Consider the following 26,933-nt stretch of genomic DNA (forward strand, 5'->3'; position numbering starts at 1 on the left):
ACAGCAACGATGGACTCTTCCTAGTCTACCACCAAAACAGTAGTTTCTCTTAATCCAGGCAGTCAGCAGGGGTAGGCAATATGGTCCCCTCCAGATGAATAACAGAACTGTAGAGCTGGAAGAGAACCCAGCGGTGATCTAATCAGACCCTGCTGCAATGCATGAATCACAGCTAAAGGTGTTCTCCTTAGGAATGTGGTTGTTATGGGGTCTCTCACAACATGCTCCTCCACTTTGAAATTCCCTACTGCACGGCTGACATGACAGCAGCTTTCCTGAAATATTCATAGAGCAGAATTCAGTACTCAAGGCATGGGCGTGCTTGTTTGGAGACACAATCTTTTACGGTGTCCAAAAATGTAAACTCCTCAGCATTCCTAGAGATAACAGTTACACAATCAATATGAAGAGAACTGCAGTCAGACACTTTGACTCCACATACCGCTCTTGTAGTTTCTCAATATGGCTTTGGGGGCCATTGCATAAGTATCCTTGAGGAGGCTTCATTGCTAACATGGTCTGTTGAGAACATTAAGCCCATTTGACTCTGTGCCATCTTTCACACATAATCTCATATTCTCTTGAGCCTGCCCAACTCTCCTCTGTTGTGACCTGTCCCTTGCTGTTGCAGCGTCAGGTTTCAAAGATTTCAGGTCTGTCAATATTTTCTTTGAATATCAGACCATCAGGTTTTCTACTTGGGGGAGGTCTGCAGCGCAGTGATAAGAGCATCTACATCAATTCCCAGCATCCCGACTCCCGAGGCAGGGCTGGAAGAGACCCTTGTCTGAAAGGACAAGGAGACTTGAAAGCATTTTCAGCTGAATGCCTTTACAAGCCCTTTTCCTACTCAATGCAGGATGTTCTCCAGCAGGGAGAGGGCTTGTGTGTACAGCCCTGCGACTCTCTTCATACATTTGCACTGAACACCTGAAGAAGGCTGCAACCATCGCTTTTCAAAAGATGGATGTCTTATGCTTGTTGTTTTAAAGTAATGATTCCATGGCTGAAGGCAGTTCCTTCACTGTTCTGGTTGAAATAATTATCTGTATATTCATATACACTGGTACCTCAGGTTACAGATGCTTCAGGTTACAGACTCCGCCAACCCAGAAATAGTACCTTGGGTTAAGAACTTTGCTTCAGGATGAGAACAGAAATCGTGTGGTGGTGGTGTGGCGGCAGTGGGAGGCCCCATTATTTAAAGTGGTACCTCAGGTTAAGAACAGTTTCAGGTTAAGAACGGACCTCCAGAACGAATTAAGTTCTTAAACCGAGGTACCACTGTACCTAAGTGGAGACCCAAATGCATTCTGTTTGCTTGAGCCTTGTAGAGTTTTATTATCAATGTGAGCACATCAGCTGGTTCTCAAATTTTGTTTGTTCACAACACTTACAAACCACTTTTGAATCAAAGAATGTTCAAATCGGTATTCAAAAAGGAATATAAAATAGCACTTGTTTTCCAGTGGCAGCACCAGGGGGGGAAATTGGCGGGGGTGGGGGGGAGGCACAGAAGGGACAAAGTATATTTCTTGGTGGGCTAGTTGTCTCCCAAATTAAAATCGCTGAAGCAAGGGGGGAGGGGCTGAGCTTTTGGTTTTGGAGAATGCATGCCCTTCCTGTCCCCCCATTGGTGCCACCCAATATTGTAGCAGAATAAACACTGTTATGTACTGGGTTGAATAGGATCCAAACTGCAGCAGTCTGATTGGCCCTAGAACAATAGGATCCAAAAGGCAGCAGCCTGATTGGTCCTAGAACAATAGGATTCAGAATGCAGCAGTCTGATTGGTCCTAGAACAATGCAGCAGTATGATTGGTTGGCAGGAACTACCCAATCATGCTCCAGATAGAAGTGAATCCACAACCTGATTGGCTTACAGTAGAATTCCGGAATTAGCCAATCATGTTCAGCCCATTGTGTAAATAATGTATATAAAGCAGATACCTTGAGGGGACTTTCATTCATTCCTCCTCACCACTATGAGCTGAATAAAGAGCATGAAATCACTTGCGACTCTGAGTATATTTCACTGGCGACGAGGATGGGATCCCGCTGAGCTGACTGCCACACACAGCACCGCAGCACCGCCACCTGCCGCACCGCTGCCTCGCACCGTGTATCCAGGCTTCAGCTCCGGGACACAAGGAACTCAGAATGGCAACCGACAGCAGCTTCTCACCGTTCAACCCAGCATCCGGAGACTGGGAAGCGTACGCCTCCCGTTTCACCTTCCTCCTAGAAGCCAAAGGGGTCACCGATGAAGAAGACGCCAAGAAGAGGGCAATATTCTTCAGCGTTTGCGGAGAGGAGACATTTGAAATTGCCCGGGCTCTCCTTGCGCCTGAAGACGTTGCTACTGTTCCATACAAAACAATAATGGAACAGCTGAAGGGGCACTTTTCGCCACAGCCCTCAGTGGTGGCTCGTCGAAATGCCTTCTATGCAAAGCGGCAAGCCCCTGGGGAAACCATAACTGGGTTTGTGACCTCTCTCCGCCAAGCCGCCCGGTTCTGCAACTTCTCAGAGCTGGAGAACATGCTTCGTGACCGCCTCGTCGGTGGCCTGAGGGATGAGAAGCTGCAACGACGCCTCTACGCTAAGAAGGACCTAACGTTCCAGGTCGCTCTGGAGGAGGCCCTGGCAACGGAAGCTGCCGAGAGGTCGACGCAAGAGGCACGGCCGAGCCAGCCATCCCAACCGAGGGTCCACCATGAAGACCTCACCGACGACTCAGGATCCAACAGGGAGGAGGTGCACCGAGTACAGCAGCGCACTCAAGCAGCCCACATACCACAGCTGCCTCGACGAGAAGGAGGGAACTGCGCAAGTTGCGGAGAAAGTCACGAGAGGAGGACCTGCCGTTTCCGCAACGCAGAGTGCAGGCAGTGCAGAAAATCGGGACACATCGCCCGGGTGTGTCGGGCTCGGCCCACCCGACGCCAGGCATCAGATGACCAATCCAAGAGCCCCAGGTCCCGGGGCCCAACGCACCAAGGCAACTCGACGGAGCTCACGGACTTCCAGGTATACCAGTTGCCCCACCCCAACGTAGAGAAAATTTATGTTGACGTACAGATAGAGGGGGCCCCATGCCGCATGGAGCTTGACACGGGTTCAACTCTATCCATAATCTCGGCAAGGACCTTAAGGAAACTGTGTCCTACTGGGGGTCCCAAACTCAGGCCGGCCCCATTCACCCTCCGGGACTTCCAGAAACGTAAGGTCCCCACAATGGGGGTGGGGACCTTCAGGGTGCAATACCGAGGGCGGACGCGGCAACTGGAATTGCTGGTGGTCAAGGGCCCCTACATTAGCTTACTGGGATTGGCATGGTTTGGACCACTGGGGCTAGCCGTCACCGGGGTGAACCACACTAGCTTACAAGTGGACGTGGACGCCATATGCAAGGAATTTCCGGGGGTTTTTGATGGGAAATTGGGACAGTATACGGGCCCCCCAATTGCTCTACAGCTTGACCCCGCAGTACGACCGGTCAGGCTCAAGGCCCGCCGGGTCCCGTTTGCCCTGAAACCCCGTATAGACGAGGAATTGGACCGGCTTGTGGAGCAAGGAGTGCTGGAGCCGGTGCCTAATGCCCCCTGGGAAACCCCAATTGTCACACCCGTCAAGCCTAATGGTTCGGTCCGCATCTGCGCAGACTACAAATGTACCATAAACAAGGCCCTTACGGCCCATGCATACCCAGTGCCAGTGGTCAGCCATGTTCTTGCCACCCTGGCTGGGTCGAAAATTTTTGGCAAGCTGGACTTGGCCCAAGCATATCAACAGCTGCCAGTAGATGAGGCCACAGCAGAGGCACAGACGATTGTGACGCACAGAGGAGCATTCAGGGTAAAGCGGCTGCAATTCGGTATCAGCGTGGCACCAGGCATATTCCAGAATCTAATGGACTCTCTACTTAAAGGGATTCCTGGCGTCACCCCCTTCTTCGATGATGTGTTGATTGCCGGGCCCACACCAGAGGAGTTTGAGGACCGCCTCCGCACCGTTCTGCACCGTTTCCAGACGGCGGGTCTCAAGGTGAAGCGGGAAAAATGTCTACTAGGAGTGCCTCAGGTGGACTTTCTTGGATTTATGGTGGACGCAGAAGGGGTCCACCCGACTGGAGACAAGGTACGGGCCATTTGTGATGCCCCAGCGCCCAAGAACAAGACTGAACTTCAGGCCTTCTTGGGACTATTGAACTTTTACCATTCCTTCCTTCCCCACAAGGCGGCGGTAGCGGAGCCCCTACACAGACTCCTGGACAAGCGGGCCCCTTGGGTGTGGGGCCAGCGCCAGGAGGCCGCATTCCAGGCAGTCAAGGACTTGCTTGTCTCAAACTCGGTCTTGGCACACTTCGACGAGAGGCTGCCGGTGGTGCTAGCATGCGACGCCTCGCCCTATGGCATTGGCGCTGTCCTGGGACACCAACTCCCGGATGGAAGAGAGGTACCAGTGGCATACTTTTCCCAGACACTCAACGCAACCGAGCGGAACTACTCGCAAATCGACAAGGAGGGTCTGGCAATCGTGAAGGGAGTAAAAAAATTCCATGATTTCTTGTACGGGCGGCCCTTCACCGTGGTGACTGACCACAAGCCGTTGCTTGGCTTGTTTGCCCCTGAAAAGCAGACCCCCCAAGTGCTGTCTCCTCGCGTCCTCAGGTGGTCAATTTTCCTTGCCAGCTACCAGTATGCACTGATTCACCGTCCGGGGAAGGCGATGGGCCATGCGGACGCCCTCAGCAGGCTACCACTACCGGAAACAGGCCCCGACCCAGCACCTGCACAAGAGGTTATGAGCCTGGAGCTGCTTCCTGACCGCCCCATTCAGGCACAAGAAGTTGCACACCATTCCAAGAAAGATTGGGTCATCTCCCGGGTCCTGGACTGGGTGTGGAGGGGATGGCCCAGCAGCAGCCCCGGGCCAGAATTCGCCGGCTACACAACCCGCAAACATGAACTGTCAGCCCACAAGGGGTGCCTGTTATGGGGAAGCAGGGTCGTTGTTCCCCAGCCCCTCCGCAAAAGGGTCCTCACAGCCCTACACGAGACACACCCAGGGGTAGTAAGAATGAAGGCCCTTGCCAGGAGTTATGTGTGGTGGCCGGGGATCGACGGAGAGATAGAGGCCTGGGTCAAACACTGCCAGGCCTGCCAAGAATCCCGCCCAGATCCCCCAAGGGCCCCAGTCCAGTCCTGGGAGTCCGCCCGAGCACCATGGTCACGCCTGCATGTGGACTTCGCTGGCCCCTTTCAGGGGAAAACATTCTTCATAGTGGTGGACTCCTACACCAAATGGCTGGAAGTCGCACTGGTACCGTCCACTTCTACGTCCGCAGCCATCCGGGTACTACGCAGGCTGTTTGCAACCCACGGGCTCCCTGACACTCTCGTCTCAGACAACGGGACTGCATTTACGTCAGGAGAATTCCAAACCTTCACAACGCAGAACGCCATCCGCCACATCCGTTCGGCGCCATTCCACCCTGCCACCAATGGCCAAGCAGAACGCATGGTGCGGACCACCAAGGACACCCTTCGCCGTATGACACAAGGGGATTGGGAGTACCGCCTTGCCACATTCCTTCTAGCACAGCACAGCACCCCCAGCTCAACGACTGGCCGGAGCCCCGCTGAACTACTAATGGGTCGGCGCCTTGCAATCAGATTGGACCGCCTTCACCCCGATAGAGCTCAGGATGAGGCAGTGGTGGGGGAAGGCAAGAACCCCCGGACCTTCGAGGCTCAGGACCCAGTGTACGCAAAGAATTTTGGGGCAGGCCCAGCATGGGTACCCGCCACAGTCACCAGGGTCACTGGCCCCGTGTCGTATGAGGTGCTAACGGATGGGGGGCAATGCTGGCGCCGCCACTGCGACCAGATACGGCGACGATTCCCAGGAGAAAACCAGGAGGAGGAAAGGGCAGAGGAGTCCCAAGGGAACAGAGGGGCAGTGAGGCCCATAGAGCACGAGGGGCCAGCAGGAGAGGCAGAATCAGTAAATACAGAGAGGACCTGCGAGGCCGAAAGGACACCGGAACCAGAACCACGACTGAGTGAGCCGGTTGCGCCAGACCAAACAGCCCCATCACAGCCAGCATCCTTGGAACACGAGCCAGAACCTGAACCCCGGACCAGGGAACACCCCAGGCCGCAACGCACACGTAGGCCGCCAGCGTACCTTGAGGACTATGAATGCGACCTCCCGGGCAGGACTGGAACTTAGAGGGGAGGGGTGTTATGTACTGGGTTGAATAGGATCCAAACTGCAGCAGTCTGATTGGCCCTAGAACAATAGGATCCAAAAGGCAGCAGCCTGATTGGTCCTAGAACAATAGGATTCAGAATGCAGCAGTCTGATTGGTCCTAGAACAATGCAGCAGTATGATTGGTTGGCAGGAACTACCCAATCATGCTCCAGATAGAAGTGAATCCACAACCTGATTGGCTTACAGTAGAATTCCGGAATTAGCCAATCATGTTCAGCCCATTGTGTAAATAATGTATATAAAGCAGATACCTTGAGGGGACTTTCATTCATTCCTCCTCACCACTATGAGCTGAATAAAGAGCATGAAATCACTTGCGACTCTGAGTATATTTCAAACACACATATATATATCATGTTCTAAAACACCAATGCTTCTTTGCAAAGTATCGCTAATCTAAATTCTTTGCAATGTTGCAAGCTCATTTTGTGAGTCACTCTGGGAGAAAATAAGCAAGTCTCCATGGTGACTAACTCCTGCAGGATGGAGGCAACATGAGTAAAACCAGCTTTCCCTCCACTTCCAATCATTTTTTGCCTCCTGTTTTGACAAAGCTTAGTTCTGGAGAATTTCTCCACTTTCCCCATCCCTGTGGTTTGAATGTTTGGTGTAAATAATCTTACCCTTCCCTGCTATAACATCATTCTTCTTACTCAACATCTGCCATAAACCACAATCAAGGATCTGCCTGATGAGCATTCATTTAAATGACAGGTCTCCAAGTAGGTTAAACTAACATAAGCTCTAGCAGACTCGCCCCATGCAAGAATTTCCATGGTGGAAAAAAACCAGGTTGTTGTCTTAAACTTTTCTCAGACAGAATTTCTACTGAAGAGGATGGGCTCCCTTGTGATCCAGCGTTGCAGCGTTAGAAAGCTCCTTATAAACTTAACGGAGTACTAGTACAAGTGAAAACAAACCTTGTGTGACAGAAGACATCAATTCTGCAGCAACTTTCATTCCAAGGAAACCAAACCTAAGATGTGTACTGAGACCCCTAAAATCTCTCACAGCTGAGATTGTGGTGGGTGTAACAATACAAGGATGATATAATGTAGTGATCTACACACACACACACACAGAGAGAGAGAGAGAGAGAGAGAGAGAGAGAGAGAGAGAGAGTCTTCCTCATGGCTTCTTGTTGTTTTGATGTGTGAGAAGGAGTTATTAATTGGAGAAAGCTTTCTCCAATGAGATGCTACAGTAGGACAAAGCCAACAAAATCATCTGGCCCTTAGTGTGCACTGAAACTCTGAGATCGCAGCATCAGTAGGATGCCAGAAAAGTAAGAACATTGTTTGTACAGTATATTTTAAGCCCATGGCATATATTTCACCTTAATTTGAGTGGAATTTTATTTGCCTTCCATTGCCACAAGGCAGTTCAGCCATGTGCCACAATAAATGTGTGCTACAAGACTCTATTTATTTATTTTTATCTTAGGATATTTTTCTCTGTACAGGTCTGGATTCTGTATGTGAAGCGGCTTCAGAATTCTGCATTTTCATTGAACACTTGCTTCCACTTCCAGATGGCGACAACATTCTGTTAGGTAAAGGTAAAGGTAAAGGTAAAGGGACCCCTGACCATTAGATTCAGTCGTGACTGACTCTGGGGTTGCGGTGCTCATCTCGCTTTATTAGCCGAGGGAGCCGGCGTACAGCTTCCGGGTCATGTGGCCACATGACTAAGCCGCTTCTGGCGAACCAGAGCAGCGCACGGATATGCCATTTACCTTCCCCGTAGCAGTACCTATTTATCTACTTGCACATTGACGTGCTTTCGAACTGCTAGGTTGGCAGGAGCAGGGACCGAGCAACGGGAGCTCACCCCGTCGCAGGGATTCGAACCGCCGACCTTCTGATCGGCAAGTCCTAGGCTCTGTGGTTTAACCCACAGCGCCACCCGCGTCCCTCGTAACATTCTGTTACAGATGCACAATTAGATGCATGTAAGACAGGCACATCGCGTCAGTGCTTGTGTTTTCTCTGCCTTGTTTTAAAGCAAATTGATAGGACTTGGACTGAATATTCCTATTTCAAATGCACGCACAAAAAATTAGAGAGATCAAATCTGTACCACAGATCTAGGATTTCTAGGCTTTCTCAAGGTTTCTGCCTTTGGAGACCGTTATCTCAAATGGAAAGTATTTCAGTTCTTGAATGTACAGCTCCCTCATCCCCACCTAGCAGCACACACTCATTCTCCTTCATTCACACAATTTGGTCACATAGGTGAATGTTTCGTCCATAAATGGATCTCAGCCAAGAAGATGAGATCAGTTCTGCTGCAAATGTATCTGTGGTAATTCATATCAGAGAGAGCATGTGCACAAATTTCTATAGCTATAATACCAAAAGGGCCACTCATTTCTGGACATGCTATTCCAATTTGCAGTAACTGAAGACAAGCTGAGGTTTCACTAAAATAAACTTCTTATTCTGCACCCTGAGAGTTTTGCAACAAATGTTCTACAAACTGTCAAAACAACTCTGGAAACGTAGCAAGTCATTTCATAAAACTCCCGTGATACAAATGTTTGACACAGTGATTCCTGTAATGATTGTGAAATTTTTGTTTAGTCTATTTTTATCCAGCCCTTTCTTTTCCCCTTTTTGGTTGAATTTCTTTTACTAAGATACTGGAAGAACTAGTTTATCCAAGCCCCTTTTTTCAAGGAGCTCACGAAAGCATTCAGGGTTCTTCCCTTCTATCTACAATTTTATTATAGAATGGATCGGGCTCTTATACATAAAAAATGCTTTTATTAAAACATTTATATGCAATGTGGATTTCTGGGTGACATGCAACGTATGATGAATACACTAAAATAGAAGCAGCTTTTGGATTTGATATCCCACCTTTCACTCCCTTTAAGGAGTCTCAAAGCGGCTAACATTCTCCTTTCTCTTCCTCCCCCACAACAAACACTCTGTGAGGTGAGTGGGGCTGAGAGACTTCAAAGAAATGTGACTGGCCCAAGGTCACCCAGCAGCTGCATGTGGAGGAGCGGAGACGCGAACCCGGTTCCCCAGATTATGAGACTACCGCTCTTAACCACTACACCACACTGGCTTTTTTAAAAAGCAGATTTTAATTTAGAGTATAGGAGGTGGGTCTGGTGCAAAAGCGTGCACACACACACACACATACTGAAGAGTGTTAAAGAGCAGCTATTCCATCAGGTTGCAGCGAGGGTTAGAAGGGAAGCAGCAGAAGGCAAGCTAACAACTCTGCTGAGAAGTCAGCTCCAGCAGGTTTCTCCCTCTCTTTCACCTAGCAATTTCCATTCTATCAGGCTACAGCTGCAAACTCTCTGTGGGCAGTTTGCAGGTGGGACATAAGGACATAAGTTGCTTGTCCCATCTGGAACTCAGAAAGAGCATGGCTGTTGTGCTATAATCTCTTAGCCTTTTTAAAGAAAACATGTTAACATCTATTAAGTTGTACATTCCCAGCTAATAGACAGATTTTTTTTTGGAATATCTTCTGTATGCTTAATATAATTAGGGTGCCCATGTGCCCTACTTTACAGAGGACAGAACTCTGTTTGAAGGTGTCCTCTCTTTGAAAGAGCTGCTGTCCAGTCTCAGTCCACTTTTAAGATGAAGAACCTAAACATAGCAATAGCAGCACGAAGGGACTTAAATTCCCCATCAATGGTTAGTACCTGAACAGCAAAGGAAGCAGGCACCTGGTTAACTTTGCCCCTATGGGGCAATTACTGGTAATCTTATTTCTATTAATGTTATTGCAAATATTTCCAAACAAACTTCTATGCATAAAAAGTAGCACGTGCAGATTGTAAATAAATCTGTGTCCTGTTTTGGGTGAGGCATTTCCTCTTTTTCAACAAACCAAAAGTGGTGGCTTGGCCAGCTTTCTGGAGTTATTTGATTTGTGCATGGGGCATTTCCCTGCTTTCCAGTTGTGGCATTGGTTGTATTGATCTCTGGTTGCTGGATATCATGGGTGGATACTATTGACTGGTGAAAAGGGACTTGTAGATCAGCATATAATCAAAGTTTGTGCAGATTTGTGTCAACAGGCTTTTGGGAACCAACTGCTTTTAATGGAAGGCGCTGTGCTGTTTTTATTGTAATTCTTTGTGTGGTTTTAAAAGATGTTGTATGTTATACGGTTTGAATTCTACCACTGTTCTTTTCCCCCCCAAGCTGCCTTGAGTCCTGTTAGGGGGAAAGAGGCAGGGTATAAATAAATATATTTGGCACCTATCTGTCTCAGGAGCAGGGCTGGATTTAGGTTTGATGAGGCCCTAAACTAATGAAGGTAATGTGGCCCTTTATATGTCCAGGTGTCCTTTGTCAAAAACAAATTATCACTTTTTTGTGTTGAATATATGCTATATGGCAATTTATGGACCTAATAGGTATCTAAAGCCATTTGCCACTGTTGCTGTATGCTTGTTTTATTTTATTTGTTTTTTATCTTATATTTTGGAAATGTACATCCCGGTTTTTTTTTCTTTAAATTTTTTGGGGGGCTCCAAGAGAGTGGGGCCCTAAGCTACAGCTTGTTTCGGAGGCAATGGAGGAGTGCGCCAACAAGGCCTGCTGTTGCTGCAGAGCCCCACAGAGGAGAGACAGGTTTTATTGCAGCCGGGGGCTGGGGCAAAGGAAGGCGTCCAGTTGTGCTGCTGCAGACAATAATAACCCCCCCATAAGAAGCGCGCCGCTGGCGGCTTCCAAAGGCCACATTGGAGTCCGTGACTCCCAGAGGGGAAAGAGACGGAGAGGGCGGACAGCCGATTGCTCACCGCTGCTTTGCTCGGCCAAGTTTGCAGGCCAAGGCCGCCTAAACTCTGCAGATTTTGCCCCCAGGCGGGGAGGCGCCTGCCGCTGCCGTCGGCCCTTCGCTCCGCCTCCCTTTCGCTCCCCGGCGGCTCGGAGGCGGAGCTGCACCGAAGGAAGCGCTTTTCTCGCCCGCGCGGACGCCGCTCGCTAGCAGTGCCTTGCAGAGTCCGTCGCTGCTGCGTTCGCCCCCGCCGCCCGTTTGCTGCTCCTCAGCCGCCATGGCCGTCTGGAGCGGGTCCGACTCGTGCAACTCGGTCCGGCCCAGCTTGACCTCGGTCTCGTCGGGGGAGCTGCAGAGCCTGCGGACGTGCAACTGCGAGATGGCTGTGCTGCCTCTGCAACAGCTGGCGCTGCTGCAGCCGGAGTCCTTCCAGCTGTCGGGGGGCGCCTGGACCGTGCGGAGCCCGCCGAGCCGGCGGCTGGGAGGCGGCTTCACGGTGATCAGCGACGGCTCCGTCCACGTGGACGGGCAGTACCATTGCAAGCTCACCGACTACTTCAAGAGGTAATAATAATAATAATAATAAATTTTATTTATATCCCGCCCTCCCCAGCCGAAGCCGGGCTCAGGGCGGCTAACAACACTAAAACAGTATGACATTATAAAACATTATAAAAATGAATTAAAATCAAAATTGATGGCAACCATAAACTAAAGTTTTGTAAAGATTGCCAGAGGAGGGGGTCAGGCTGGCCCTGACCAAATGCCAGGTGGAACAGCTCTGTCTTGCAGGCCCTGCGGAAAGATGTCAAGTCCTGCAGGGCACTTGTCTCTTGTGACAGAGTGTTCCACCAGATCGGAGCCACAGCCGAAAAAGCCCTGGCTCTAGTTGAGGCCAGCCTAACCTCTCTGAGGCCTGGGACCCTCAAGGTGTTTTTATTTGAAGATCGTAAGTTCCTCTGTGGGGCATACCAGGAGAGACGGTCCCGTAGGTACGAGGGCCCTAGGCCGTATAGGGCTTTGAAGGTTAAAACCAGCACCTTAAACCTGATCCTGTACTCCACCGGGAGCCAGTGCAGCTGGTATAGCACCGGATGAATGTGATCTCTAAGCGAAGACCCCGTAAGGAGTCTCGCTGCGGCATTCTGCACCCGCTGGAGTTTCTGGGTCAGTCTCAAGGGCAGCCCCACGTAGAGCGAGTTACAATAATCCAGTCTGGAGGTGACCGTCGCGTGGATCACAGTGGCTAGGTCAGGGCGAGAGAGATAAGGAGCTCACCTCCTTCTCGTTCCCGGATGAGGGGGGAGGGAGGCACCCACTATCTTCTCCTAGCATCATTTTGGGGCAGTGGGTGTGATGCCTCCAGCGAGTCTAGCAGATCTAGGCTTCCGCCCTGCTAGCTAGGAAACTACACCTGTTGAATTGTTACATGCCATGCAGGCTTGTGGGGAGGGAGCGAGAATAAAGAGAGACTTATTTGCAGGTCCAACCCCCTATAGCTCATCTTAGACCAGAAGCAGGATTGGTACTTTGTGAGGTTGCCGGAACCTAGATGAAAAGTATAAAAGCTCTGGATTTATGGCGGGTGGTATGAAACTATTGCAGTATAGTAAGTAGTCTTTGGGGGGTGTTTGTGCTGATCTGGTTGGTTTGTTGTGAAAATGGGCTGGAAAGAGATGAAATAGGGTGGGTTCGTAGGAAGCTGCCTTATACCAAGTCAAACCATTTGTCCATCTAGCTCCCTGTTGTCTACACTGACTGGTAGCTGCTCCCCAGGGTTTCAGGCAGGGGTCTTCTGCATGGAAAGCAAATACTCTTATCATTTAGCTGGGAGGGCCATTCCCCATTAAGCCCTAGCCCAGGGGTTATGGAAACTGCTTAGAGGGTTTTATATAGATAGCTATCTTCTACTGCCTGCTCTTTCAAACAGCAATAGTATCTTACTCCTATACCAACTTCATTTTCCATCTTGTTCTTATTGTCACCTAACTGGGTATTTGAAGCTCCTTTGCTCTCTTTTCTCTGGATGGAAATTTTTCAGCACTATGGCTTAGCTCTGGAACATGTGAAATGTTAATGAATGAGTGCACCTGAGCATGAGGAATATGCCTTTCCCTTTCCTGCTCCCAGCCTGAACATATGAAGACTGATACAGTAATGGCAATTACTAAAGGTGTGTCATCATACAAAGGTCGGAAGGTCAATTCGTAAAAAATGAAGTATTGAGAAGGTCATTGGGTATTGGATAAGCGTGAATGCCAGGCAGCGTCTTGGAAAAGAGTATCCAAGGGACTTAAGGCTTTGGGGATCCAAAGGGTCCATTAGTGGTTAACTGGGCGCCACCACTTTTCCACTGTGGGGTGCATTAGAAAAGACATCAGGCTTGGTTTTTCATACTAGAACTCTCAAGGTTCACCAACCGGAACCAGATGGGAAATTTCAGGAGGACATAAACTTAGGCCCCATTCATCCCATGCATATGTGCATTTTGCTACCACTTTAAACAGTCATGCCTTTCCCCCAAAGAATCCTGGGAGCTGTAGTTTGTTAAAGGTGCTGAGAGTTGTTAGGAGACCCATGTTCCTTCACAGCCAGGATTCTCAGAGTAATTTATCAATCAATTCCTCTTTGCAGGGAACTCAGGGAGAGGACTTTAGTAGGGGTCTTCTAACAACTCTTAGCAACAGGGCCCATAATTATTTATGGGGAGCCATGACCATTTAAAGTGGTATCATAGTGGTTTAAACGTAGGTGGGTCGAATGTGGCCTTAGAACTGAGGGAAAGGGGCATTTCCCCTGAGTTTTCGGGAGAGACCAAGGTCTGATACTATCATCGGCTGTCTCCCAGGACCTAGAGATCCCTTCAGCCACCCACAACCCCTCCAAGGCTACAGTGCTTCACTCCCTTTAAGTTTTTCCTTTTTAACTTGGTTTCTGCTGAACATTAAAAAGAAAATCTAAGGAACAGGATGCCTCTGAACACATGTTGAGCCCAGGGATTTCTTTCCTTGATCTGAAAATGCCAAAGCAGACAGAGAAGGGATTAGCACAAGGCCAGTTATTGTAGAGGACCCTTTTCCCCCCTCTTTGTTGTTTCAGCTGTTTCTGTTAAGCTGCTGAGTCAAAAACACTTGCTGAGCCACTACAGACCACCAGAGGTCTTGCAGAACTCAGTCTGCATGGTTCTCTGCCCCCTACTGCTTCGGGAATTTCCAGTGCTAACTTGACAACAGGGTTCAGAAGGCCAACCCTACAGTAATAGTAATATCTTTCATGCCTTGTTTCTGAACTTCTTGGCAGCATCTAAGCTGGTCATCACCATGGAAGCCTAGTTACCAAGGCCGGAGTGGGGGGGAAAGTCGTAGCCTGGCACCTAAAAAACTGATATAATGACACCAGGCATATTACCCTGGGAAGAGCTGTTTGCATTTGGGGGGTGGGCGGTGAATGCACCCTAAAGAAAAGGCCCTTTCTTGTTTAGTCACCCTCAGGTGAGGTACATGGAAGAAGGCCTCTGATGAAGACCACAAGGTCTGGGTTGGTTCATATGGGGAGAGATGGTCCTTTAGGTATCGTGAGCCACATAAGACTTTATAGGTTGAAACCAGCTTTTTGAATTGAGTCCAGAAACTAGTCAGTAGCCAGTGCTGTCAGGCCAGGATTGATGTCATGTGCTCAGACTTTCTAGTCCCAGTTCATAATCTGGCTGCTAAATTCTGCCCTAGTTATAGTTTCCAAGCTGTCATCAAAGGAAGCCTCATGTCTAAGAGACATGACACATAAGGAGAAAGGGAATGAGGAGGCAAGAGGAAAAACATGGGACATTTCAGGGACCAGCTTTTTCCTTCTGTTACGTAGAGTGTGGTGCTGATAACGCCAAATTTGCAGGTTCGATCCCCGTTTGGGACAGCTGCATATTCCTGCATTGCAGGGGGTGATCGTCGGGTTCCCTTCCAACTCTGCTGTACAATTCTTATGATCATTTCAGGGTAGCAACTCTCAAATGGGAGACTCCATATCAGACTTCCTCCCAACTCTACAATTCTATGAGCCTAGGACACTTTGTCCCATCCGAGCAGATGGAGAGGGCCTTGCAGCCTGGAGAAATAGGCATATGAACAGCGGAAGCTGCCCTATACAGAGTCGTACCATCTTGCTCAGTATTGCATACACTGACTGGCAGGGGCTCCCAGTGTTTCAGATTGATGTCTGAAAGGGATTAAACCTTGGGCCTTTCTGCTTATGAAGCCCCCGTTCTACCAAATAACTACAGCCCCTTCCTCAAGAGCATGCAGTGGTGGGCATGCTGCCACATAGGCTAAGTTCATAATTTTTTCATATTGTTGCTTTCCTCAATTAGAGGCTTAAAAAAAATTATTTCCTTATTGTGGGGCAACTACCTTCTCTTATGTGTAACCTCTTTGTTATTTAGACTTGTTCTCTTTCAATGAAAACTACAGGGTGTGGCAGCTTATCCTTTTATTCTTATTTACTCTGGTTGTTTGTTTAAAAGAACAAGTTGAAATCCTGTTTGGTTCTTTTGTTTTGTCAGGCCTACAATGCAATGATTTGGCCTCTCTAAAACCAATGTTGTGGGGATGAAACTCTTCCTTTGCTAAAACCTGGCTCTGTGAAGCTGTTCTTGCTGAAAATCCGGACGGCAAAGAAAAGAATGCATCATAGCCTTTGGGAATCTTCAGCTGCAACTTTTGCCTTGTGATCTGAGCACTTGGGCACTCTGCAGTGTTACTGTATACAAGAACAGAAAAAGACTGGCTGGGTGTGAGACACTATTTGGAATGTCTCTAGAGGGTCTGGCTCAGTTAACATTACATTATTGAGAAAACGAATCTGAGCGGTTATTTAAAACTGATGGTTGCTAGGCCTGGCTAACACTCTTTGAATTTGTGGCAGTGAGTTTAAATGACAGTTTTCCAGTATTTAGAATCTAAAGGTGAAATAGTTATGCATTTCTTTATTATCCCAAATTTGGTTATTCATTCCATGTTTAGGAATCCCAAAGCTTTCTGTAGGGATTGCTATCCAGTTTGAGTGCCCTAAATTCCTTTTACAGAGGAGGAGGCAAGTACCAGTATGGTACAATTCTTTCTGTCCCCCCCCCCCATCTGCCCCCAGCTCAGTACTAAAAAAATCCCAGGGGCTTTTCCAGATGACCTGTTTGTTGGCATTCAAACTCAAAGCTTTTAGTCTTTATCGTCCAGACTTCATTGAGCATTCATTCCAACTTGCTTGTGGAGTGTTTGCAGGTCTTTCCATTGACAATTTGTTCATCCCACAATTTTCAGTGGATTTCAACTTTCCAAACCACACAAAGTTCCATTTTAAAAAATTACTGTAAGTGGTTTTGTTGCACTAGGACAATAAAGCACTTTAATCGTGCCAAGCTTAAAGTTGCAATATGCTCTTGAGTCCCCTGTCCCAGAGGTGCCCCAAATTTAATCTTTCTAGCCATTTCTGGAAGATGTCAGGAATGTGTATATTGACACCTAAAAGCAGCCATTTATCCTTTTTCTCAGTGGCTATAACTGCTGTGTGTCCCACAGCTCTTTGATATTTGTACCTCCCAAGATCTTCCACTGGTCTACATGGGTGATATACAGTAATGCCCCTCCTGTCTTTGCACCAATTTAAATACTAGCACTGGTGCACTGGGAAGAGGGGCAGAATAATTAGGTGTGGAGAAGGGCCAATCTGTCAAAATCCTTTAAAAATATACATAAAACAATCAGAGTAATAATAATTTTTTTATTTATTTATACCCCGCCCTTCCCGATTCAGAAAACCGGGCTCAGGGTGGCTAACAACAGATTTAAAACATTTAATTGTGATACAACAAAAAAAGCATAAAATACAGTATAAAAGCGTGAATAACAATAAATTCACAGTTCAAGGGATGGTGTGGGCATGAAAAGCGACACTTTATAAATATGCATTTTATGGCAGAATTTGCTATAAGTTCTTCTTTACAAAATCCAACTAGACATGAGCTACCAACTCTGAAAGGGACACGCGTGGTGCTGTGGTCTAAACCACTGAGCCTAGGGCTTGTCGATCAGAAGGTAGGCGGTTCGAATCCCCGTGACGGGGTGAGCTCCCGTTGCTCAGTCCCAGCTCCTGCCAACATAGCAGTTCGAAAGCACATCAAAGTGCAAATAGATAAATAGGTACCGCTGTGGTGGAAAGGTAAATGGTGTTTCCGTGCGCTGCTCTGGTTTTGCCAGAAGCGGCTTAGTCGTGCTGGCCACATGACCCGGAAAAACTGTCTGCGGACAAACATTGGCTCCCTCGGCCAGTAAAGCGAGATGAGCGCCACAACCCCAGAGTCATTTGCGACTAGACTTAACTGTCAGGGGGCCCTTTACCTTTTTACCAACTCTGAAAGATTTAAGATTCTGGTATATGTATATTATATGGGCAAATATTTGTGAAAACGAGCATAAATTAAAATGAAATAGTGGTTAGAAACATCTGCTTGGTTACCAGCTACGCTGATTTTCAGCGGTGGAAAATTAGGCCCATTTGTCTTGGTAGATGATGTTTTCAAAAGGATGTAGTGACTTGCGTCTTTTCCAGTGCCTTGCAATTGGCATTTAAGAAATGGAGTACAATTTTTGCACGGACTAACTTGTATCTAGCACATTTCAAATTAATCACTTTCAGGGGGATAAACAGCATGACTGTGGTTCAGCCAGAACACTGACTCATGGGAGCATGTGTATTTCCTTACTGTACCACCCATCCAACTTTTCCTGTGTCTGACTGGTATCATGCATTACCACCTTACACAGTCCAACAACCACATTATAAGCTGAAGTGGGGAAATGAATCTGGCTTGTCTATTGTACAGTCTCTGTACTTCCAATGCATTAACAATTTTAGTTTTAAACTGTAGCTGGGGAGATACAAGCTGGGAAGATGTGTCTATATCGTATGGCGAGCCATTAAGAGGAATATATTCCTCCAAATAGCTGAACCCATGCAGGATTAGCGGTTTATATGGTGTAAAATCGAGTAAAATTGGCCTGCCTGGGGAAAAACAAACCACTTTGCCTTAACAAATGTGATGATGTGTTTACAGAAGCAGCAGTAATGGTGTACTGTATTCCGTATTTAACTGGTCTAGTAATATAAAGCAGAAAAAGTTTGCTTTTTGTTTTTGTTACCATATCCCCCTCTGCCTCCCACATCTCTCTCTCTCTCTCTCTCTCTCTCTCTCTCTCTCTCTCTCTCTCGCCCCCCCCCCTCCCCAGTCTACACTATCTTTATTCCTGTTTGGGGACTTATTAAATAATAAAATGACTCTAAACCACAGTTTCCATAGAAGGCAACCACATGGATCTATCCAAGCATTTGACTGAAATAAAGCTGAGCCCCAGGGTATTGGAATTTTAAATAGTTCTGCTTGACTTCTGTGGGGCTAATGCATTTTCCCCTATGGGGCTTCCATGGTTTGTGCTTAATAATGTACAGACTGATCACTAAGCATTCTAGCGAAAGCTAACATGTCCTTACATCCAGCTGCTCCCTGCCCTGTGAGCACAGTGGAATGCAAGAGGCTTAAATGTGTTTATCTCTTTTAGAAAGAAAGAAAGGATTCCTTCTAACCAAATAACTCTGGTTAAACTAGTTTGGTCAGGCTCATCAAACTTCAACTTGGTGCACAAACAGATCAATCGATCAATCAAACCTCCTTTGATGTCTGTAACCTAAAAGTGTTTGTTTGTTTTTAAAGTTTAAAACCATGAAAGGGACTTCGTATCTGCTTCATGCACGAGTTGCAAACCTTTTTGCATCAGTTTCAAATTCTGAGGAAGTGCTTTGGGCACCTGTCACACAATGGCTGTCATGGAGCTTGTGGTATATAACACAAAATGGCTGCAGTGGGTAGCATGGTAGAATGTAACATGGCTGCCATGGGGCTGTGACATTAGGGAGAGGACAGTCGTTGCAGCTCCCTACATCCTGGACAACCTCAAACTTGCTGTAGGAAGCCAGTTGTTACGTGCTGGTCCTGACTGTGGAAATCACACAATATTGGTTTTCTCCTGCTCCCCACCCCAAATACTGTTTCTGTCTAACAACCGGGGCAATTCCCCAGTACCAGAAAAATATATATAATGTGTTCACAGACACACATACTTCACATAAACACAACCACACATACCTCTTTCTCTGAAACTTGCACACACATCAAATACATCTCTCTCCCTCCCTCCCTCTTCCCAAGTGCATCTCTCTCAATCACACATGCAGAACAAGTTTTAACCACAACCCCCTTCAGAAAAACCCGTCAAGGGCAATCGAAGTGTCTGCCACCCCCCAATCCTATTAAGAATAATAATAGTTTCAGAAAATACACAAGTGTCAGCAAACCAGCATCCAGGGCCCCTGGTGCCCAGGGGTGATGCACAAGGCCCCAGAGGGTGGCTGTGGTGCCCTCATGTTCTGGGTTGGTCATCCCTGATGTGTGATTAATGGATGCCAACTCTCATAGCTTCAGAAACCAGCATCTTAGTCCTGGCATGTAGGCACTAGATCCAATTTCCAGAGATGTTTAAACCTGTGCTTTTTAAAGGGTTTTTTGTTTTTTTTACTTATCCTTCTTTTTACTTCACTGGACCTACGCCAGAGTACGTGGTTTGAAGACTGTGGTCTAAGTAAAGTTCCAATTCAACTCTCTCATGGTTGAAGAGGAAGGTTAAAAACGCCAGAAGCCTGGCTTCATAAAGGGAAAAGGTGACACATCCTTAACCACATGTCCTACTCTCTCCTTTTTATGATGCTGTTTTTGCTTTAACAAACAGTCACATTGAAAGGATAGCCTTCAAAACAGGAGATGTGGTAATTCCTGCCTAATTAAGTATACTGGGTGCTTCAAAAATAATAGTTTCCTAACCAAGAGTGGTTCTACTTCACAGTCACTTTAAATTTGTTTGTGGGGTGGGGTCCTTCTGTACAGCTCCATTTTCTCCTCTCGGTCTACATAAATGGTCTTTGGTGGCATAGCTGTCACCGTTTCCCTTTTTTAAAGGGAAATTCCCTTATTCTAAATAGGATCCCTCGCAAGAAAAGGGAAAAGTTGACAGCTATGTTTGGTGGCTGAATAACAGAAACATTTTATCGTGACTTGTTTCATTTTATTTCTATGCTTCCTGCAAAGTTTGCTTTAATCCTTTACCTTAACTGGAACTTTCTGTATCCTGCTTTTCAATTAAGTTGCGTTAATGCAGCTTTCTTCTCCCAACAGATATGTAGAACTCAACACCCACTATGACTATAAAAACTACAGAGAAACTATACTGGGTCGCCCATTGGTATTCTTCTTCAACGTCAGAACAAAATATAATTCTTCGAAAGGTAAACCTATGAGTGAACCTTTTTTTTTAAAGGGCATATTTTGGATCTAAATAAACTCTGTGTGAAGAGCCATGGTTGAATTTGAATCCAGTATGTTTAAATTCAGTTCAGCGATGCCTTTTTAAAAATGAAACTGTCACTGCGCTGCGACATCCCTGTAAGATTGGCAACTTTGATTTATAACGTAGTCTTAAGCATGTAAAAATATTGTTTGGTTTTATATCAGTGAAACATGCCTCCTGCTGTGGCACAGTTATGCTTGCACAGTGGCAGAACCGGTTTTGGTCGCTGCTGGTTTCCCAAATTGCTATTTGGTTGGATAAGGATGTTTCTGCTGGACCTTCCATGGATGAGTACTCTGATTAATTTGAAAACTTGATCACAATTAGGTCCACCTCTCTGTGGACTACAAGAACTGCAAAACTTACTGAAATACCTTAAAAGCACATAAAGCTGGATCTGGGGCTTTTTGCCTGTTAAAATGTTTAAAGAGTACCAAAATTAAATAGATCATGGGCTGAGCTTGTTGTGCCAGCAAGGATGTGGTTTCAGAGTGGCTACCTTAGGATAAGGAAAGTGATTGGGGCTGGCCTTTAATCTCTGAAAACCAGCGACATAGATTCCAAGAAGATACTGCTAAATAAGTCATGATTAATAAATCAGATTGGAACAAAGCATAATCAGAGGACTACTCTTGTACATTTCATGGGGTTTTGAGAATCTCAACTTTCACTTAAATAAGCTGGACCAGGCGGCTTTACTTTAAAGAGGAAGTTGAGGTTCACAGAGCCTGTCAAATGCATAAATGCTTTAGAGGACACAAGCAGCCCACTGGTTTTGCTTCCAGTCTAGTATTTAATCATGGCAAGTTTAGCAGTGTTCTCTTCAGATCTATGGAATCTGAATTTAATACTTATATCTCTCCTCCCTAAAACATAAGGCAGTTTAACCTCAAATGGCAATAAAACGTTTTAAAAGAGGAATAGGAACTCAGATTTTTTCAGTGAACCAAAATAAATTTAGAGACTATGGGGAACAGCTCAAAATGGTGTTGAACTAGGCTCTCCTGTGAGCAGAGACCTTCTGGAAGGTGTAATTTCAAGTGGCTTAATTCCTGTATACAGCCACTGGAGGTCCATGTGCAGTACTCTTTTAATTAACGATAAGAGACTATGGGATCTATAACAGCAGCAGCGGTTATACATCCACTCAAATGTAACTATCAAAGGATTGCTTTGCATCCTACAAGATTAGCAGGCAAACAAGACGTATGTTTGATGCACTTAGTAATGTGAGAAAATGACACACGTTAGATGGTGTATAATACATACTGTGTGATCCATAACAGTGCCTCCCTAAAGCAAATTCACAGATTCAAAAAATATTCCCTTTACATATTAAGATGTGTGCCATGCTCACACATGTTGCTAACTTAGTAGTGTGTGGGTGTGCAGCAGCAGTCTACAGAAGAGAAGAGAACTCTAGCAAAACTTTGTGTATAGGTTTCAGAGCAACATCTGTAATACAAGTAAGGCCTGGCTTTAATAAATAACAATAATTTCTAATCTATCCTTAGAAAAAACATATGCTTTGCTTGTGAACACCCGCCACCCGAAGATGAGAAGACAGATTGAGAATGGAATGAACAATATAATATCTTCAGTGATTGGAGAAAGTTACAAACTTCAGGTGAGTTAGACAGAGAGGTTGCCCTACATATGGCTGTTATCTTTCTGTCTGTACCTGTGTGATTGCTCTGTGACTGGTACAAATGTAACTTTTTATGACGGGTAAAAGGCAAGTTCCTTGAACAATCTTGGAATCTCGTCTGACACATAAATTCCAAAGGATATTGACACTGAATATTATATATCACATTTGTCCCTCTTGGCTATTGCTTTCTTGACCTGGTGTTGTGTACAAAGATTACTTGGTTCTCAGTGGTGTAGCTAAGGGCTGTTTAGCTAAAGGGGCTCCCAAATGACTACCCAGAGTGCAGGTGATGATGGATATAGCAGCAAACGGGTTCCACGTTGGGTCATCACAGCATCCTTTCTTATTTTTTCAAAATATTGTACAGTCGAGTGGCCTACTGGGCACATACATGGTTACAGATGCTTTCTTATTTTTACTGTAAAATCTAGTGTAATTACTTTTCTACAACAAAATGGTGCATATTACCAAGTAAATGTGGTTAGCATCAGAGCAGCAGAAGCAAATTCCATTTTATTTCTATAGCTGTGCTGGTGCTGTGCTTTTAAGGAAGTTTAAAATGCAAAGCTGCACGTGCTTAGAGGTTTCCCCCCTCCAGGGCTCTTCCTTTGTTTTTGCTCTAACATTTCAGGAATGTGGAAGCAATTATAAAGTATAAAACATGGTTGTTTAAAGGGCTCTCCCAGTTAGACTACTAAGTCCAGGGTCTAAAATGACCTAGCTGCACCACTGTTTGCTTTTGGGGTAGGATTAATCTTAACCTGATTCTAAAACTTTTATATAAGTGGATTTTATAACTAGAGGTTTAAGAGGTACAAAATTTGGTAATATGCCTTCTTTTTCTTTGTACAGTTTGATTTCCAAGATGTTGTAAAGAAATTTTTTCCTCCTGGAGCCCATTTGGTCAATAAAGAGAGCCTGAGTTTTTCCTACGAGTTCAAATGCGACGCCTTATTTGACTTCTTTTATTGGTTTGGGATCAGCAAACGGACAGTTATGGTGAATGGGAAAGTTCTGAATTTGTCCAGTACCAATCCACAGAAGAAAGAGATGATAACAAAGTTTCTGGATAAAATGAGTGAACCAAACATGCGGTCAAACAGCTTTTCAGACAGAAAGTTTAGTGTTACATCCAGGGGTAAGTAGGTGTCGTGTTTTTAAGTGAGATTTTTAAAATCTGTATCTCCACATACAGTGGTACCTCGGGTTAAGTACTTAATTCGTTCTGGAGATCCATTCTTAACCTGAAACTGTACTTAACCTGAAGCACCACTTTAGCTAATGGGGCCTCCTGCTGCTGCTGCTGCGCCGCCGGAGCATGATTTCTGTTCTCATCCTGAAGCAAAGTTCTTAACCTGAAGCACTATTTCTGGGTTAGCGGAGTCTGTAACCTGGAGTGTATGTAACCTGAAGCGTATGTAACCTGAGGTACCACTGTACTGTTCACAGGTCACAATGATTGAACTGCTCCTGGATCCTTTGATTTGAAGAAACCCAAACCTTGAGTACTAAAATGGAGGTTTGGTTTGAGTCCCAAATACTAATCTGGGGTACTCTGGGAAGTGTGAGGGAAGTAGGAATCACCTCACAACTCTCAGCACCCTTAACAAACAACTGATTCCATGATAATAGTGTCCACATCAAGGGAAGTAATAGTACTGCTGTATTCTGCCTTGGTCAGACCCCACCTGGACTACTGTGTCCAGTTCTAGGAACTACAGTTTAAGAAGGATATTGACAACTGGAATGTGTGTGCAGAGGAGGGCGACCAAGAGGATAAAGGGTCTGGAAACCAAGCCTTATGAGGAACGGTTGAGGGTATTGGGTATGCTTAGTCTGGAGAAGAGAAGACTGAGAGGTGAAAAGATAGTCATCTTTAACTATCTGAAGGGCTGTCACATGGAAAATAGAGCAAGCTTGTTTTCTGCTGCTCCAGAGGGTAGGACCCAAACCAATTGATTCAAATTACAATAAAGGAGATTCCAACCAAAAATTAGGAAGAACTTTCTGACAGTAAGAGCTGCCCAACAGTGGAACAGACTCCTTCAGAAGCCGGTGGACTCTCTTTCAGTGGAGGCTTTTAAAGAGAGGTTGGAGGGCCCTGTCAAGGATTCTTTAGTTGTGATTCCCGCATTTCAGGAGGTTGGACTAGGCAACCCTTGGGGTCCCTTCCAGCTCTACAGAGCTATGATTTTATGAGCCTTTGGGAGAAGTCCTGACTGTTTAAAGTGGTGTGATACTGCTTTTAAGGCAGAGTGCAGATGAGGCCTAAAAATAAGTTTTGACTCTTCCAGAATTACCAGACTAAGATATTTTTTTGCCTACTGGGTTATATGCATTAGAAAGTTTCTCAGTTTTGTAGGCAAAAGGATTACAGTGGCCTATTTCCTTAGATGTGTTGTAATTCTCCTTCTTGTGCTTTCTTGCAGCTTCAGTAGATGATGTGTTTAATGGCAACCTCACACCACAATCACCTTGGATGGAGTCACCTTTTGTAGTTTGGACACTTCCAGGGGCTCAGGAATCGGAAGAAGGATCAAATACATTAATCAGGTTTTCATGAAGGAAGAAATCCACCAAAGTGGAATTGTCTTAATTACAGAATGAAAGAAGTTAATGTAAGAAGACTTCTGTTTTCATTTGCATTTTGCCCAGAAGAATAGGGAACTCTTTCATTCCTGCTGCGTTTGTTGGTTCAGGAAAAGCCACTTTTGGTTCTTAAAATAGTACTTGCCGAGTTTGTCTTTCAACATTATGAGCTTTCTGGAGGATAGGGTTTTCTTGTAATTGCAGTCAGAATGCATATAGCTAGAGTCATTTCAGTGATTTTAAATCTAGATTATCCAAGTGGTTTGAAATTACAAGTTTTTTAAACACCACTAAAATCCTGTGTAGTATGTTGCTAGCTTCATTATTGCTCCAGCTTAGCACTGTTTCCAGTGGAAAAAATTAATGGGATACAGAACGGCTTTTGAGGCTCATAAAATGCAGCTACACTTCCTGCAGTTTAAAAAAAAATGGCTAATGGTGACCTTAAAGAACTAGCAGAGGGAATACTTGAACCCAAAAGCTTTTAGATGATGATCAAAAGTCAATGGGTGCCCAGATTTGTAGTTCTGTTCTGGCTTGGAAAGATGAAACACCCTAGATAAATGTGACTGCAATTCGGAATGCTTGAGAGACTATTCTCAGCTCCATTACACGCTTCCTAGATCTCCCCAAGTCAAAATAGCTTATTTTGTCCTTCATCTTCCCGTAGGCCAAAAGGAGAGCTAATCTACACCATAAACTGTTCATTTCTTTTCTTCCAAAGCACTTAAAGGAATCCACTGGGAAAATCTGGCACTATGTTTTTTAAATTACTTTTTTTTTCTTGCATTCCCTCAAGTAATGATCACGGAAGTCTCTGAAGTTCTGATGCAGCCTCTGTAAAATGCCATATTCCTTTGATACTGCTATTTTGTATTAAATGCTGCATTTTATCACTAGCATGCCAATCATGGTAGGTTTTAAAGGTTGTGCTTTTTAAAAACGCTGCATCAGTTCTGAAGATAAATGCATTACCGGTTTTTTTAAGTAACTTGTAAGAAAATCGTCACACGTGGAGGCAGATGGAATGTGCATTGCTTTCTACATTAAAGCCTAGTTCGGTCATTCAACCTGCAGGATACTATATCTTCTACTCAATCTTTAACTTGCCTTCATAACATACCTTAAACAGATGACATAGCAGCAGGGTTTTCTTCTCGGGAGCTTCGCCAGTTGATGTAAATGGTGCACAACTGTTCTTAACTTTTCTGCAACCCCACTGTTGATGGCAAAAGCCATTTTACACATACAGTGGATCACTGTATACCAGAGAAATATGTAGGTTTTCAGCCATAGCAAGTAGACATTGGGCCACCATGTCCACATAATTCCGTATCATGCAAAGACCATATCAACCACATCTTCAATTTCTCATTTGGTTCTACATATTCAATACCATGTGGGTGCGTTTACTGTCAAGGTGGCATACGATTGCCTGACTGAGAATCTCCAGATTTGTTCTTCACTTGTATTTGAAGATTTTACGGATGTGGGAACGCATATTGTTCCTGAAGATTTTTCCAAAAAAAACCACAAACTGAAAATTGGTCCAAATAGCACTTGGCTAGAGTTTCAAGGACTCTGATAACTTACCCAAGAGCTTAACGGTCCCTTTCCTTCTGAGGAAGACTCTCTTATTTACCTTCTGTAGATGGGGCATCACACTACACCCAGAGCAGTGGCTTCATAGTAATATGGGTGACCTGCACTGGGATATAGATTAGGGAAAATGTCTGTTCCCTTCAGACACTAATGGAACTAATGAATACAATATATGACATGCAGACTCTCCCTTGGAGGTTTATCATGAGGCATCCCATAGTAAAGCAGGCTACTTTTTAAGAACGGTGTACTTTTCATCTTTCAATCAGCAGTGGACAACATGACAGTGTTAGGTCTTTCTCTGGTGAATATTTTACCTCCTCCCCCACTCCATAGCATGATATTTGAAAACCAGTTTTATATTGCTAAAGTATAATGTCTTCCAACAATGGAAATGCTGTCTGACTGATTTAAACTGGTACTGTATGGGACTTCAATAACTATCGTTTTTGTCTTGTTTGCTTGGAAAAGGGAATCATATGAATTTCTACCCCCCCAAAAGCAGGCTTTTGTTGTTATCATATTGAATCTGTACACCCAAAAAGTGTGTTTTCAATGATTGCCTATTCAGTGCCTTTGTATATTTTCCATTTACAATAAAGGGAGATTTTTAAA

The 26,933-nt window shown here is 45.5% G+C and overlaps 2 protein-coding genes across 2 annotated transcripts; both read left to right on the plus strand.

Moving 5' to 3' along the window:
• Positions 1-2,161: 2,161 nt before the first annotated feature.
• On the plus strand, positions 2,162-4,106 carry LOC307214992 (uncharacterized protein; the record flags this gene model as incomplete). Its single annotated transcript, XM_079974112.1, has 2 exons — positions 2,162-3,031; positions 3,933-4,106. 2 exons carry the CDS (start codon positions 2,162-2,164, stop codon positions 3,969-3,971), a joined length of 909 nt encoding a protein of 302 aa, XP_079830238.1. The 3' UTR covers positions 3,972-4,106.
• Positions 4,107-11,272: 7,166 nt separating this feature from the next.
• On the plus strand, positions 11,273-26,933 carry MEDAG (mesenteric estrogen dependent adipogenesis). The gene is made up of 5 exons (XM_079974101.1): positions 11,273-11,600; positions 20,305-20,414; positions 21,991-22,103; positions 22,980-23,265; positions 24,557-26,933. Exons 1-5 carry the CDS (start codon positions 11,314-11,316, stop codon positions 24,688-24,690), a joined length of 930 nt encoding a protein of 309 aa, XP_079830227.1. The 5' UTR covers positions 11,273-11,313; the 3' UTR covers positions 24,691-26,933.

Source organism: Podarcis cretensis, assembly GCF_951804945.1.
Source record: "Podarcis cretensis genome assembly, chromosome: 4".
Classification (NCBI taxonomy): domain Eukaryota; kingdom Metazoa; phylum Chordata; class Lepidosauria; order Squamata; family Lacertidae; genus Podarcis; species Podarcis cretensis.